This window comes from Ischnura elegans, chromosome X, assembly GCF_921293095.1.
Source record: "Ischnura elegans chromosome X, ioIscEleg1.1, whole genome shotgun sequence".
Taxonomy (NCBI): Eukaryota; Metazoa; Arthropoda; class Insecta; order Odonata; family Coenagrionidae; genus Ischnura; species Ischnura elegans.
In genome coordinates this window covers 27,053,143-27,070,376 of record NC_060259.1, presented here as the reverse complement: position 1 = coordinate 27,070,376, position 17,234 = coordinate 27,053,143, and the positions used below count along the sequence as shown (strand labels likewise).

Genomic DNA, 17,234 nt, shown 5'->3' with positions numbered 1-17,234 from the left:
GACGGCGTCATCCCCCGTAGCACTCCGTCCAACATCCGTTGGAATGTCGCGGGCGCGTTTCTAAGTCCAAATGGCATACGGACGTATTCGTAATGGCCGCTGTTTACTATAAAAGCGGCCTTCTCACGCGAGTCTGCGGCCATCGGAATCTGGTGATATCCGCTAGTGAGGTCGAGGGTCGTGAAGTACTTACATCCGCCTAAATATTCCAAAGTCTCTGTGATATTGGGAAGGGGGTAAACATCTGCTTTAGTGATAGCATTAAGGGCCCTAAAGTCTATGCAGAATCGATAGTTTGGCTTGCCATCCAGTGACTTTTTCGGAACCACCACCACCGGAAACGCCCACGGGCTATTGCTAGGCCGGATGACCTAATTGCTCTTTCACGAAATTCTCTATCAGGGGCTTCAGGTGGTGCGGGGTCCTATAGGGTTTTTTATAAATCGGACGGGCATCACCCGTCGGAATTTCGTGCTCCACTAGATGAGTGGCAGGGGGCCCGCCCGTTTGCGTAAACAAATTCTGAAGTTTCTCAATCACTGGGGCTAGTACTTCTCGTTCCTCCCCTTTCAAGTGCCCCAACTTATCCCGAATGTCCCTTCCGAATTCCTTCACTTCCATTACCCCAACGCACTTTTCCTCCCATCCAGTTGTCCCCTCTTCGCGGCCCGTTTGAATGTCCTCACCCGAATGCACCTCGCTAACTCTCGCGATCAATGTCCCCTTGTTTAGCGTAAGTGTATCAGGTCCAAAATTACTTACGTGTGTGGTGACGCTTCCCTCATCGCTCACCAAGCACACACACCTGGCCACCCAGCACTCCTCCTCCTCCAGGGCAGATTCCACCAGGCACTCCTGACCCGGCTGCCAAACTTCGGTGTCCAAGAAAATAGGCAGGAGTCGCACGCTCCTACCCGGAACGATTTCAGCGCGCAGGAGTCGAACCGGTACGTCAACTGCTCCATGGCGATGGTACGTCCTCGTGGGGTATCCTGGTGGTATCTTTTCGCCCCCTCTCCTCGCCGCGTCGGGGCGGAAAGGGAGATCACGGTCGGTCGCCGCCGCTTGCGCCGGGTCCACTACCGGTGACAGCGGGCTCCTCGTCGCCGCAAGAGCGGCCCCATCAGCCACGGGCGATGACAGCCCGTTGGTCGGTCTCCTCCTTCCCCCTCTCTTCTTGCGCTGGGGCGAAACCACGCCCACATTTCCTTCCATCCCGTCGGACGGGGCCCGCTGATAACAACCCATCGCCGCCTCCCTCCTAGTCGACGCACTCTCTCGCGCGTCGGCCAAATGAACTATTTTTCCATTCAATACCAACACTCCCCGAGTGAGATCAATCACTGCGCCGTTTTCTCTTAAAAAGTCCATCCCCCACAGTCCAGCATAGTCGCCCAGCGAGTCCACCACTTGCGCACGCAGCATCAGTGACATGCCGCCAACTCTCAAAGGGGCCACCACTTCGCCGTAATTTCGCATGTGCCCCCCCGAAATCCCTCGTATCCTAAAGGGTGAGAAAGTGGGGGTCAACTTGCCACTGCACTGTCTAGTCATTAGGGAAACTTGGGCTCCTGTGTCCACTAGCATAGGCCGCACCCGTCCGTCCTTCTCCACTCGCACTACCAGTCCATTTGCCTCGCGGAGCGAGCAAACAGGTGTGATCGCCACCTCCTGGGGGGACCGCGTTCGGCGATTAACTCGGCCCCACCCTAGTTTAAATCCGGCTTTCTGTCGCTCGACGGCCGCGGAGTACTCTTGCAGTCCCTCGAAAAATGCCCCTGGCGGCCGCAGGCGAAGCAGGGCCCTCGGGGGCGGCTCGGACATGAGCGTGTGAAATGACCCTCCTTCCCGCACGAAAAACACGCCTTTGCCGTCGATGCAAAGACTTCCCTCTCCTCAACTGGCCTCTTTGCACGCCGTTCCACCTCCACGATGCGCGTGGCGTTCTCAATGGCGTCATCAAATGTCGCTGGCATCCTCAGTCGCGTTTGTCTACCAACCTCGCCAGAGAGACCGTTTAAGAAGGCATCCAATGCCCTCTGGTCGGCCTCTTCCCGGATGGCAGCCACCCTTTCCTCCGTGCCTTCGACAGAATAGGTCCGTAATTTCGTTTCACGAACCCGATCCGCGAATTCCTGTATGGTCTCCCCCGTCTTCATCCGCAGAGTGGACATCAACTCCCGGTAGTACCGCCAGCTTTTACTTGACCTGTATCTCTCCTTCAGCAGTTCGGTAATCTCCGGATACGTCAATGCCTCTCTGCCCTCGGCCTTGGCTCGGCAATACGTATCCGCGGCCCCCTTTAGTCGCAGCCTGATTGCATGCTGTTTCTCCTCCTCCGTCCACTTACTCAGCAAGGCAGCCCTGTCGAACCGTTCGATAAAGGCATCCACATCCTCCGCTGGTCCGCCGCAGAAATTCTCAACCGAGGCTAAGAGGGCGAAATTCGGTTGTCTATCCGCGTAGTTCTCAGCGGTCGGGGCGAGGGGGTGCAAGGGTCTCTCGGCCTCCCGAGCCCTCATTCTCGCGTTCTCCTCCTGCAAGTCCTTTAACTGCGCAGTCAACGTGTCTAACGCGCGTTGGATATCCATTTCTTGGCCCGATATACTAACTCTGCCCATCATCCTCACTTACCTTCACTATAGACTTGATTCCTCTTTTTGTTGGAGGCCAACGTCGCACTCTGACACCAGTTGTAAGCGCGTGGTTTCTATTGGGTTGGCACTCCAGAGGAATTATTGAAATCAACTCATTTAGTGAAGGTATTTATTATCAATCACACACCGTGCGTTGCACACATGGCCTGCGGCCTTTACACATGAGTACTTTCCGCCGACTGCCCGCTGCCTTTTCCACACGTGGCCTGCAGCTTCCCGGAAGGTGCTGATGGCAGCATCACTCCCACGCACTCTCATGAGTGCCTATGCATGGGGATCAGAATAGCATTACCATCCGGTTTCACGTCTCTGCGAACTCAAGATGTTCCGCTTACAAAGGAATAATTAAATTATACCTTGAAATTCTTATTTACCGGAGTTGCTTGCTGCTGCATGAGATTGATTTAATTAGTAATCACATCAATTTTAAAAAATATTCTTTGAATACTTTCGGGTTCAACGAGGCGAAAAACCCACTAATCTCTGATCTCTACTCCTCCGCAAATAATATCCATTTTTCAAGCTCAAAGAATGCCTTGTTGCCTTGAGATCCGTCTGCTTCCATGCGGTAGGAAAAAATGAGCAGAGACACCTGACTATTTGTTGAACACTCAAAAACTCAAGTTGGCGAGAGGGTTCCCCAAAGTTCACTCCTCCCCTTCATCAATATCCCTTTCCCTCCACATCACTTCCCCTACCTTCCCTAAACACTGTCCCCCCATGTGTCCACTCTCAAGTTCAAGGCCACTTGCCAGTGCACTAGGCTCACTAGCCGTTAGGCCGACTTTTTGAGTGGTGGGGGAAGGGTCCAAAGTTGGAAAGTCTCCGAGGTATCCGGGAGCCTTAAGGTATTCTGCTAGGTTCGGAGTCCTTTCTTCCATGGCTTCGGGTTTACACCGAAGGCATCACCAGCAATTATGAAGGGAGAAAATGCTTTTGTGCTTTAAATTAATATTACCAATCTTCCTAACTCATGAAGTTCTCAATTCTCATTCTATCACAGAAATACCTTTAGCCTTAAGCAATAGCCCCTTTCGCAGTAGTTCCTGAAGATTGAAGTGGGCAAAACCTCACAAAAACAAAGCTCCTTCCAACTCTTGATTTTCTGCATTCCTCGAATGCTTTTGCTGTGATGGTTTGTGCTCCCACACAATAGCAGACCTTATCTTCTCTTTGGTTTTTTGAATTGTAAAGAGCCAATAGGAATATAAATTAATTATGCCACACTTGTATTTCTCTATTATTTTCATTTTTTCACTTAGATGTGTGTGTTTTTCGTTTTCTGGCCATGGTGTCTACCCTCAAATGCTCTCTGTTCATGCAACTCATGGACGTGCAGGTATGCTGTCGACTGCTTTCTGCCGCCGGTAACAAAAGAAGATCAAGCATGTTGCGAATGCTAATGCCACTATATTTTCACCAAAATGAACTACTTATTTATCAAACGACAGTTTACCAGTATAGTTTCCTTGTTAACTTCATTTCTAATGGATTGCCAGCAATTACTTAATTAGCCAGATTACAAACAGCCAGATTAAGGACTCTTGGTGAAGGTTTTCCAGACCTGGTTTCTGAAAAGCACACATCCATGGCTGCGTATTACGTGGTGGCATGATCACGAATTTAGAAAAATTGGTTGCCACGAATGCTTTAAATCCACTGCACAATGGTGGCTTCTAAATTATCAGGCACCACGCCACGGAGTTGCATCTCATACAAGTTGCCCAGGATGCAAATTGTGTGGGATGCGGATCTGTGATTACTGAGCAAAAAAGCGCACTGCGATTCTTGGAAAATGGGAAAACGGAGCTCCTGTGAATGCATTGAACTAAATTATGCCATCGTTCAACAGTGGTTCTAGGAAACCAGGGCTTGTGGCAAACTGTCTACTTAGGCACGGAGTGCCTGGCTGTGACTTAAGCAATGTCCACTTCCTTTGTCTCTGCATCCACTTCCCCAGTACTTTCATTTCTACTCTTCCTTTCCTCTCTCCAGTTTGACCTTGACTTTCACAGTGTAAACATGCTTGAATGTGACAATCTCTGTTTCCCTTGGGCAGTATGCAACTACATGTGAGGCCACAGCATTAATTCTGCAATTGCGATTTCAAATGTGCATTTGAAGAATATAAATAACTTTTTTATTAATTTATGGTTGGTTAACCATTGAAGAATCTTCCAAAATTAATAAATTTTTTCCTGCCGCTGATTGTCGCCTGCAATGCAAGAGCAGACGTCCAAGTTAATTTAAAACTACAGTAAAACCTCTTTACATTGTAATGGAGGAGACCAAAATTTGGACAATTTGATGTATGGAGGTTCACTATAGAGAGGTTTCAGTGATAGGCACCATTTTTTCATATCCTTGGGAAATGAAAGGCACAGCTGTCTTTTAAACTACCGTATTTCTCCGAATATAGTCCCCCTGTGAATATAATCCCCCCCCCCCTAATTTTGAGGCTTCAGTTTTGGGAAAAAAATTTAAAAATGCATTTGAAAATAGTCCCCCTTTTACTTTTACCACTAGCATTTTTGGAAAAAAGGGGGGACTACATTCAAATAAATACAGTATTATATTTATGTGTATAAACAAACATGCATGGATTAGTTAACATATATTTATTATTAAATAATTACAGCAGGTGAGTTTTAGAGCAGTGAGAGCAGTGATTTCTACCATGGTTCGAGAGAAAACGATGTGATCTCTCTTAATTCCTCAGTCACTTAAAATGGTTAGGATAGTTGGATACCTTTTTTCTTATTTACTGTTAGGTATTCTCTAATATGGAACAAAATGGCCACAACTAATGATTAACAGGAAAATTACAGCATATTAAAGGTGTGTAAGAAAAAATAAGGGTGAAATATTTATAGCTGAAAATGTAATTCCATGTACGTAATTGCGGCTGCATTAATGGTATCTAGTTCTCTCGGTACAATTTGCGGAGGTAGTTAGGCTGTCTCAGGGGTATCTCCTTGGTATGATAAGTGGAGGTTTTATGAGATAAATAGTTTCATTACAAAGAGGTTTGCCTACAAATTTACTTGTAAATTTGACAGGACCGTAGGGGTGGTATGAAGTAAGGAGGTTTATGATGTAAAGAGGTTCACTACATAGAAGTTTTACTGTATCTATGTCAGCTAGTAAATAAAATAATTCTGTTTTACGCAGGGAATTTGTAATGGAAATAATAAGCCCAAATAAGTCGTCCTTTAAAATGCCATAATCATGTTTTTTTTTACATCCAATTTTATTTTTTAAAAACATCACGGAAAACATTGAAGGAGTGTGAAACTCATGCATAGATGATCTGCAGCTGGATAATCGGAAGTCTGCTGTACTCTTAGAAATCGTAAAGTTCGCTGCTGCTCTTGCTAAAAGACCCTTTTTATTCTATCTGTCCAATTCTTGTCTCCAAACTTATTACAGAGCCTTCATCAGTTACAAGAGTGTCTTCTTAGTAGTAATTTTATAGGGTGAATCAGCAGCAAAGGCCATTTTGCACCACTTACAGACTGGAACTGGAAAAGGGGAACAAGTCCGGTCTTAAAATATGGTTGGAAAAATTTACAAGAAGTATCATTCATAGTTTATTGAAAAGGCCATTTGAGCATAAGAATGCTATCAGTTGAGAGATTTTTTTCAGGATTGTTTCCTAGCACTTCAGGTAGATTCACCCCGTGGTTGTGATTCACCTATGCAATCCGATATCTTTCACAGTCAGTCAGGATATGTCGCACTGTTAGTGAACAGCGTGGTCTGAAGCTCAATGCATCCTTCCGCATACCATTCCTGTTTGACCTACTTGTACCTACTGGAACGAGTGTCTTCCTTTGCCATGATGAGCATTTACACAGTGTCACTGAATAGACTGGTTTGAGAGGCTATCTTTGAATATCATATTAGCTTTAAGTGCATGATATATGTGCTGTTTCTAGCTGCATGTATATATATCTTTTATGTAAAAGTTAAGGGCTCTTAGTACAGGTCATTTGCATGCTAATTCGTGGAGGAGATGAGGGCCTCAATCATTTATTTAAAAAATGTGTGTTGGCCTATTAGAGTGATTTACAAATTTTTTAACTCAAAGTTTTTAATTTAACATTTCATGTATATGATAAGCTAAATTTGCCCTGCAAGCTGAAAATTAGAAGCTAATTTTGACATGTCGTGGTGCATATTTCATAAATTCAACAGATTCAGACTTCAATTGGTGGAAGTTAGACATATTTAAATAAATAAAAGATCGTAGCACTTTTCCACAAGAATTTATAATGCGTACAACGTGTTTCGGCTCACTGAGCCATCATTTGGTAGAAGACATGCACGGTACATATCTAGTGCTTTTGTGGCATGACACTTATTTATAGTCCTTAAATGCCATGCAGGTCATTCCAAGTAAATTCAACACACCAGTCTATTCAATGACACTGTGTAAATGCTCATTGTCTTTAATGCCAATTTGCGGAGGTTAATGATGATTTTGACATAAGTTACAGGTCCACAAATGTTGGAAATTTGTCAAAATTTCTGTCTCTCTCTAAAGGTAAATTACTATAATTCTGTATCAATTTAAGGTAGAAAAATGAAACTTATGTTTTTGGAAAGGTAATATGTAGGGGCTTTACGTTGATATTCAACATGGCCTAATTATAAGAATTTCAACACTCAAATTCATCGAGCTTGACATTTGACCTTGCATGCATCAAAACACCTTTCCTTCAAGTTTTTTCTTACAAAAATACATGTTATTGCTTATTTTTCTACCTTGAATAGAACCCGAATTATAGTCATTTACCTTCAGAGAGATGCTGAAATTTCGACAAATTTCCAACATTGGTGGAGCTGTAACTTTTGTCTAAATTGCCATTCACCTCTACAAATTGGTATTTTTCCATCTCTTACCAGGATCATTAAATACACAAAATTTGAAAGAAATCTGACATGGTCCGCTTGAAAATGTCACTTTTTCTGTGTCGACTTGACATTGAGTTACCCATGTTAATCTTGGTTTTCCTATCATTTTTAGGATGGTTGGTGGTAAAACAGAATCTCATGCTAATATTGCTGAAGGTTTGGCCACTGCTTTGCAATGTTTTGATGACATGAAGCATGTTGAGCAAGCCAGTGGTGGGGGAGCATCACCTGGTGCCCTTTCAGCCATCACTCCACCACAGACCCTTCAAATGGTTCAGAAGCACTGCATTCTTATCTGCAATTCACCTCCCTACAATTTGCCTGTGATGGAGTCCTTTGCTTATGCTGGCCATACTGCGGAGCAGCTTGCTGCACTTCTTCAAGAGGTTTGTTCATTAATTTTTAGCCTAAATTGTCTATCTTATTACAGGAAATTTTACTCATGCAGAGTTAGTAAAATTTCTTGTACCTGAGTTATAGATGGCATGGCAATTCCCTGCCAATGTGGGGAGCATTAAATACTTTTTACTTCAATTTGGGACCGGTATTATTCTTGGCTGGTAGGGAAAGAGGAAGAGAATTGCGAGATCTAACCACGACGAAGTCCAATTTATGGGATATATGTGGGAGATACCCAGCTCATGCTTCTTCACCTTGGTCCATTTGGTGACCTTGTTGGTGACCATAAGTATATACTTGTTTCCTGACTTTGTCCAAGGAAGTGGCCCTAGAATGTCCAAGGAAATTCTTTCCATCAGGCTTCCAGTCAGACAATGACACAAAGGCACTCTGAGGACCTCTTTAAACATAACATTGGAAGTAATTTCACTATCCTCTGTCAAACGCACATGATGACTCATACTTATGTATCAACAGGAGACTTGAATGTGGAATCAGCCGCATTTTGATAAAAGTTATTTAAAGAATGCGAGATATTGTTGCAAATGAACAAATGTATCAGTTTGTGTGCCGTTAACGTCAGGAATATTTAGCTGTTTTTGTTTTTTTTTTTTTTTAATTATTTAAAAACCAATTTTAGGAAACAATAGCAACATTTAAGAAGTAAGATATGCCGTCGCATGTTCTCTGATAAATTCTGTGCATTTTGGTATCTCATAGTAGTTTGGTTGCGTATAAGTTGAGAAAAAGGTGTCTATACAGTAGAAATAATATAGAAGATAAGTTTGTGGTTAGGAGCGAATAGCAATTATTAAGTAAGGGTAAGATATTTTTTTCCAACAAGCACGGAATTTTACCGGCAGCCGGCCTAAACGCCATTTATGTCACCCTCTATCGCTCGGTGACGAGGAAAATAAAAGAAAAACGAGGGCCTTAACCCATTTCCAAAATAACCTTCGCAAGTTAATATTTCTAGTTACTCCGTATTTTCAGCTGAATGTGCTATCTTTTCAATTAGTTAGTTTCATTGAGATTCAGTTACGATCATAAATTACATAGGATATGATTATCTTCTGGTGAATATTAGAAGTAAATTCTGTTTGAGTTCTCTGTCCGGCTTCTGTGCTCCATCACCTTTGCAGACATTGCTATGAAAGACTTTATTCTTCATCAGGACCATATTCTTCATACCGGGTGTGAGGTGCTATGTTCATATAGTATGTCTCTCTTCTTTTATGCCGACAGGAGCAAGGTTCCAACCGGAAAACGACAGGAGAAACATCTTCCATTATCGGAGAAATAAAGAGAGAATCGTTATTATCCACATTGTTTGTTTTCCTACAAGAGACGTTTCATCATTTCTCAATGTGTGTGAATTATTGGTTTACTTGCGAGAATTCCCAAAAATGACACGCAAAAACCTGTACCTTCACCTCACTTAGTTATCGTGTTCCTTTCTCCGCCGTATTGAAAGTTATGCAAAGGATCATTGACATAGAGAAAAGATTTTGTTAGTTTTAGCACTAAAAAATATGCGCACCTTAATCATAAATAAATATACTGTGGAAAGAGCAAAGAAAATAATTAAATTTCAATTTTAAAGTCAGCAGAGAAGAAGAGAGACAATTATAAGCACGGCACCGTTTCCCCGATAGTGGAAGATACTTCTCCAGCCTCTCTCCGGTTAAAAACTAACCCCCGTTGCGGGTAAAGATGAACCATGCCCTTCTCCACAGTTTGGAGAACATTCCCAGTGGGTGGGGTGAATAGGAGTGGGATGGGGATTTCCTGAGGAAAGAAGTGTGGTCAGCATAAGGAGAGGTGAAGGGGGCAGGACAAAGAAGGGTGGGGAAATGGCCTTCAGCTCTGCCTCAGTCTACGTTTGGGGGCCGTATTTTTTTACGGCGCACTCAAGCTCCGTCACCTTAGGGAGGGAGTGAATGGGAAATGCTGGGGAAGGAGGGGTTTGGGATGCGTAAGGTGGGTGTCAGCAAGATCAGCAGAAGGCCGCAGGAGGGAGTAAACAAAGACTTGGGAAAGAAAGATCTCTCGGCATGAAAGAACGGGGAGGCGCGCAAGAAGAAAGTTCATGGTTATAGTTAGAAGTGCGTCTTCATTACGATTAGCCTGAAAAATAAGTTGGTGGTAAATAGAGCCCAATACTTAATATATTTAAGAAGTTTACTCAGGAAGGCTAATATATACACGAAAAGATATTACCCAAAAAAATCCGTTATTTTTTTTGATTTTTGCCCTTCTCCATCGCCGCTTCCACCATGGTTTCTCACTTGCATAAATGGGAATTAAGTTGGGGATCTAAATCGTTAGCTAGATCAAAATATCTTAATGTTTGGAGGGCAGCATATACTTCTTTTTTATTAGGTGAAATTACTTCCTCACTTTCATCTTCGTCGTCACTGCTATTGTGACTAGTCCCGGCCACTGCTTCTTCCGATGTGGGTACCGGCGTCGCATTGTCGCAAGCCTGGAGATCATCGTCTAGGGCAATATAATCGTTTGATGTTGTGCGCTGTGCTCCTGCTTTTGCAAGTATTTTTCAAAATCATCTTTTAAGCCTCTAATCTCCTCCGCGATTTCATCCGCTTCAGCTTCCTGAAGGTATAACGTAACGAATCAACCATAGCCATGATATTGTAGCAGTAGAATTTCTAGTAAACTAGTTGTATCAATTACCAACCTCGAGAACATCCTCATGATGTGCTAACATAGGGAATCTGGCCGATTTCCAGCAATTTGCGATTATAGTGGAGGAAATTAAGTACGTCTTTGAACCGTGTTCCTGCAATGAAAAATGACAATTTTATTAACTTGGCCATTTTAGCAAAGTTAACAAAATCGTTATTTCTCATCGCAGAAACACGGTTCAGAGACGTACTTCAATGCCTGATTGGCAGGAGTGCGATGCAAACAATCATTTTTTGATGATGGTATTGATTCATAGATTTTCAAAATGCAGTCAGAGCGGTCACTTTTGGGGAGGGAGGCCCCCCGCTCGGAGGGTTGAAGAGAGGGGCCAGTGAGGGTGAGCTCGTCGAGGAAAGGGTCCCGGAATAGGGACCCTTTGAAGTGCTTCGGTGAAAAGTAGTCAAGTAGTCTACGAAGTACATTCACAGCAGACTGCCTTGCGAACGTACCAGGTACGTTCACAGCAGTGGAAAGGGTTAAGTAGGAGTGTACGAAATACCCCGCGCGACCTTCCTGACATGTTAAACTACGAAGTATTGTCGATGCGATGTTTACGAATAGGCACGTAAATAGGGGCATTATGTCAGTCGTGATATTTTTACTGAACTCCTACTTCCCTTAAATTCCCTCCGTGAGGTTTTAGGTGGACCCTTTCTCTCCAAAATTGCACTATCATTTACTATTTCACAATTTTGATGGACCACAGTCAGAAGCACTGATTTTTTTAGCTACTTACGCCAGCGTAACTAGTATTATTGACAAATATCTCGCCGTAGTTCGTATAAACGAATGCCATTTGCTCCTTGGGACTGAGCCAAGGTTTGTAATTTCAAAACATTTCGTATAATCGAAACTTCGTATAATCAAATAGCGCCATGTATTTAGCATAGGCTTTTCGCCGGGACCGCAATATCACTTCGTATAATCAAAAACTTCGTAAAATCCTGCTTCGTATAATCGAGAGTTTACTGTATACAGGTTCATCCTCTACCTCTTCATGTTCATAGCCCATTGTTGATAGATAAACCTGTACCGCTATGGATTCTTAAGGTTTGGTCTCGTTATGAACCATAATTATCCTTACATTATACTACAGAATGTTTTTTACTTGTAATCCAGTGTTCCTCCTCAGCATTATTCCAACTCCACTAACAACTGTTAAGAGATCCTTTATGTATAGTCCTATAAATTCCTCTCCAGAAGCCTCCCTCTATTAGGCACTCTATTTCACTTATTCCTTGCTATCTTTGAATTTTCACCTTAAAGTTCTCTAGCCTTTCAAAGGTCCTAAGTGATTAAATGTTCCTGTCTGCAGTATTTTATGACCTTTGACTGATGTACCCTCTCAGTAGTCCCCGCCTGAAGATCCAAATAGGGGACTAATTTACCAACAGAATATTTTAATCGAAAGAATGCCATTGTGTCTTTCAAATAATGCTAATAGTAGTTGCAACTCCTCAGGATAATATTGTGGTTTCCTCCAGCCTTCCACATTGCAGTACTACATACATTAAAGTAAATGTTACCATGCCTGTTGTGAAATAAATGTTGCTGTACTAACCACTGTGGTCTCCACCTTAACTCAAATGAAGAAGAGATGCTGCACTCTCCCCTGGGTGACTTGTGGCATAATTGTTGGCGGCCTCCCTTACCTAGGGTCAGACCTTTACCACTTCGAAATGCCATCACTTTTTGTTCACAACAGCTTATTTGATGAGTAAACTAGCTTATATCGCAGCTGACCTCTATATCTAGAGGTTGACCCACCATATACAGCCCAATGGATGTGCTCAGTGGCTTAAAATTAGATGTGAGGAAAAAAGTAAAATAAAATATTTTAAATTATGTTGCTGCTATTTTTAAAGCTGGTTTTTTACTGTAAAGATATCTGGCAGCAAACTCAGCCACCTATCATTTAGGTTATTCTACCAGCTGTAGATTATACCAACCACTAAAAACCCAAAAGTCAAGAATTTTGCATCAGATTTTAAAATGAGCCCATTTCTCTGCAGGTGCTGGGAGAGAAAAAAAAACATCGTTTTAGATTCCTGCAAGTACAGTATTTTGAATATTTGTTTAACCGTATTTTGTGGGAAAGAAGGAAAAAAGATATCATGAATCGTTACATGGTATTTGAAGCTGATTTACAGACAATTAGACAAAGCAATTCTAGCTCTTTTATATTTGCTACCCATTTTGAGCAATGGAGAAAATGAGTGAGCTCTGATGAAAATGAATTAACCTATTGGATTTCTTCTCTTTTAGAGGGGAATCAACTTATCCATCATGTCACCTAGAAAAATTCCTGCTCTCTTCAAACTCTTTGACAAGGCTGGTGGTGATCTGCAGGCTTCGCAGACTAAAAATTATACCAAAGATCCGAGGCATTTGGTGTTGTTGAAAGGATTTAGGTATGTGATTTATAAAGCGTTTAATTTCCTTTTTCTGGTCACCCTTTTGGTTCTGGATCTATCTATGTAAATGAGTCAATGAGGTGATGTAGCTCAGATTTTTTTCCTGATTTTATCATTTAGATTAATATCTTAAAATTAAGTCTTTTGTTGTGTCTCAATGTTAAACCACCAATTGTACATATGCTCTTTTGTTGAATATTTGTTTGCATGTTTTCTATAGGTTTTAGAGACCCCAAATTTATATGTGTATTTTCTTTATTGACATCAAACGGAGATCAAATTATCCAACATTACTGCTTTTTCTGCTCTTGTTTTTTTTCTTGCTGTGAAAGGCAGAAGCATTAATATAGCAATTTTAATTAAAAAGAAGAGGTAGTAATGAAGGATATATATCATATTCTCAGGCTTTGCTTTTTAGAGGCACACTACAATATATAGAATTAAATCTTTTTGCTACGTTCCGCAGATGTGACATGTATAATATTAGCTTGAATCTGTGGAACTTAACAAAGTTATTTTATTCTTTGTATGGTAATGCAGCATGAATTCAAGGGAATATCATTTCGAAAGTTGCTTGAGACATTTGACTTAGTTATGTTTTATAATTAATATGATCATAGAGATGGTATATCAATACGCCCATGAAGCAGATTGCCATTCAGTGTGTACATAGTTTTTGTGTCTTATTATCTTGAAACCTTTTTGTTTCCTCATAATGGAATGGAGTGCTCTATTTAAGACCCTTGACTGACATCTAGCCTCAATTCTGCATAACTTAAGGTACTTGTGCCGACTGTTATTGTTAAGCAATATGAGCCTCGTACATTGAGTACAGGATGTTGCTGAAAGCTCATATTTGTGATGGCCAAGGAAACATTTAACCCTTGGGCTGTAGGAGTTCACAATTTTACCTGCCAGCCAGTACAGAAGAGACCCCCTGTGCAGGAGGCACCCCCTGCCACAAGGGTTGGCCTGGTAGAATTAAGCCCCTTATCTGTCCTTATGGCAAGGGAAAGTGCCCAAGTGCAAGATATCTAGGTAGCAAAAAATATTTTGGATAAATACCGCAGTCAGCATGCAAAATGCATAAAAGCGTTCCCGCACTCTAAGGGTTAAAATATATGTAATTGTCTATTTGTAAAATAATTTGCTGATAAGGACAACAGCCTGCCTCAACTGTGTTCGTCTAGTATGGCAAGAGTCAAACAATTTGGTCACATGCTCTCCCTTGAGTGTTATTTGTTCTGTCTGCAGTTATTGTCTCATGATGGGGCATTCATTAAGCTCTCATGAGGCCCCTTAAATGTCTCATCAGTCAGCGTGTTTCATTGCTCTTGTCTAATCTTCTCTCGCAATCTCCTTTGTTTTTCATTTTATTGAGTGTTAGTATCTGTAGGTATACATTGTGTCTTGACTGACATCTAGCTTCAATTCTGCATAACTTAAGGTACTAGTTTCATATCACTAACGCACAATTATATTGCCGTGGCGTCGCACGCGGTTGAATACGGCACAAGGGAACCAGAGATTTCATCACACTCAGACATGTTGATGCATTACCATTCAAGGCCATACTGGATAGGAAGGGAATAGTAGAAGTGAAAGCAGCGGGGAAAGTGGAAGTAGAGATAGCATGAGTCATAGCCAAGCACTCGCCCGCGTAGGCAATTTGCCTTAAGCCCTGGTTTCCTATAACCGCTACTGCGTGATGGCGTAATTGCGTGCCCGTTGCCTTCACAAGAGTTCCTTGCTCCTCTTATCCAAGCATTGCTGTGTGGGATCGGGCTCAGTGATTATGGATCCGCGTCCCACAGCAGTTGCATCCGGGACAACTTGTGTGAGGCGCGACTACTCGGCATGGTGCCTGTCAGTGTAGTTTCCGACGTCGCGCAGTGATTTCAAAGTAGATTCGTGCAAACCACTTTTCTGAATTCGTGACCTCACAGTCACAGGTTTGTGGTTTTTGGAAACCAGGTATTACTTGTAGCAGTAGGAATACGAGTACAGTCACGCAATCACACTATCACAGCGAAAAGATCGCGGTCGGGATGAGGAAGCTCCTAATGATTCTGGTAAGTAATCTATAATAATAGACAATGTGCTTAAGCAATAATAGATTGTTTGATTTACGTAAATCATAAAAATTACAAAAAATAAAAGTAGAGTTTGGATTTTCCGCGTTTTCCCGGTATTCGTGCCGCCTCTCCCATCATTAGCCAGGATAATCAGGAGTGTACTGTATGTTGTTGTAAATCATACCTTAAAGCCATATTAACATGCATGCAGCTATTTGAAAATGGAGAATTTTCAGCCAGAGCCCAAAATCGATTTTGAATTTACTTAGTATTTTCCCATTTTAAGAGAATTTTTCAATTAATTATGAATCTAGTGGAACGAAGCTTTAAAGTGAAGAATAGTGTGTCAACGGAGGCCTTAAGTTTGGAAGGTTATGGTGGTAAACATTTTGCAGATAAGCTATATGCTAGCAGCACCTTTCTCATACAGTATGCTGCAGTGGAAGATACAGGCGGTCCCCGACTTTCGTACACAATGCGTTCCCGAAAACTTGTACGAAAGTCGAACCATTGACTTCCATACTAATTAGGGGTTACGTTCCATAAGGGCGGAATATTCGTACTAAAACCTTTTTTTCGCGGATTTTATTTCATTTGACTTAATTTTAATGATGCGTCAATAAAACTCCTCAAATCATCTAATTTCAGTCGAAAATACGCTGAAAGTGCAAATAAAAGTTTAAAAAACAAGCTCCGTTGGCTATCGAGTGAAACTTCCTCTTGGAGTTTAAGTTGACATTCCACTTATTACGTCCACCATAAATAAAAAGACATATCAAGAAGCATAACAAAATGTTGTTGTTGAACCCGCACTCTGGATACCTTTTAATTTTTACACCAAAATTCGACATTCGGCAGGTGAAATTCGTGATCGCGTATATTTCGCAGGTTATTCAAAAAAGACAAAAGACAAACGGAATTCGGCTGATATTTCGTGCAATATCGTTTCTGAAGGTGTACATGAATTAAATAGCGTAAATAGCACTCAAACGAAAAAGAAAAAAAACAATTAAAAAGACGATCTTACTAGTTTTATTGAAAGCTATTCGATGATGTCTAGTCAACTTCTTTTGAAAAATATCTCCAATGAAGGCTTTCGTCTTCTCTTGGTAAAGGAGCCTATTGCAGGCAGTCTCTCTCCCAAATAAATCACCTAGATTAGAGTCTACTACGAACAATTCCCTTCATTATATACGTTCGTTTTGTTCGCATATGCTGCCATTTGAAACAATTGAATGTTGGCATGCGCAATAAACATCGCGGGAATTTTAAAAAAATTACAGACCAAGGTCCGAAAGTCCGAATTTAGCGTACGAAAGTCAAGTAAAAGGTGTCAATTTTGAACGTACGAAAGTGCGAATTGTACGAAAGTCGAGTGTACGAAAGTCGAGTGTACGAAAGTCGAGGACCGCCTGTATATGAATTTTGGCAAGTATAGTTTTCTTTCATTTTTAATTTTATATTGGTGATGCATAATTACTGGAGTGCTGAGGCCTTATGTGCTTATAGGTCGTAATACGACATACCGTATTTCTCTGAATGTAGTCCTCCTCCAAACCCCCCCCCCCTAATTTTGAGGCCTCAGTGTTGGGAAAAAATTTAAAAAATGCATCGAAATATATTCCCCCCCTTTACTTAATTACCACGGGCATTTTTTAAAAAAAGGGGGACTATATTCAGATAAATATGGTACTGAAGTCACCCTGATGGCTTAGGCATCTGCTCATCCATATCCTGCCATTCAATTCTTTTTTATAATGATTGGAAGTACTGTGAGGTAATCAATGAAAGAAGACTTGAGATGATGCATTTGTCTCAGGATGAGAGGAAGTAGCTGGGGGGCTTGTGAGTACCATGCAGCTCAAGGCACTTTGATAAAAGACAGCGTTTGTCGTTTTTATTCTTCTGCTCTCTTGTTTCTCTATCAAACTCAGTTAGGCCATATATGTACCAGCATCTGTAGTGACACAGACAAAATGCTACATGCAGAGACAATTAGAGCACCTAATTTTTGTGCTGTAAATCAGTTTTCTTTGGAAACTAAAAATATCTGCACGTAGAATTTT

At 41.7% G+C, this 17,234-nt stretch overlaps 1 protein-coding gene across 3 annotated transcripts in view; it reads left to right on the top strand.

The window, feature by feature from the left end:
• Positions 1-17,234, top strand: part of LOC124170497 (mediator of RNA polymerase II transcription subunit 25-like) — a 116,863-nt gene that overhangs the window by 13,069 nt on the left and 86,560 nt on the right. For all 3 annotated transcript variants that reach the window (XM_046549255.1, XM_046549257.1, XM_046549256.1), the window contains exons 4-5: positions 7,687-7,960; positions 12,945-13,090. In XM_046549255.1, the coding sequence (XP_046405211.1) occupies positions 7,687-7,960; positions 12,945-13,090 (420 nt within the window). The remainder of the gene's footprint in view (positions 1-7,686; positions 7,961-12,944; positions 13,091-17,234) is intronic.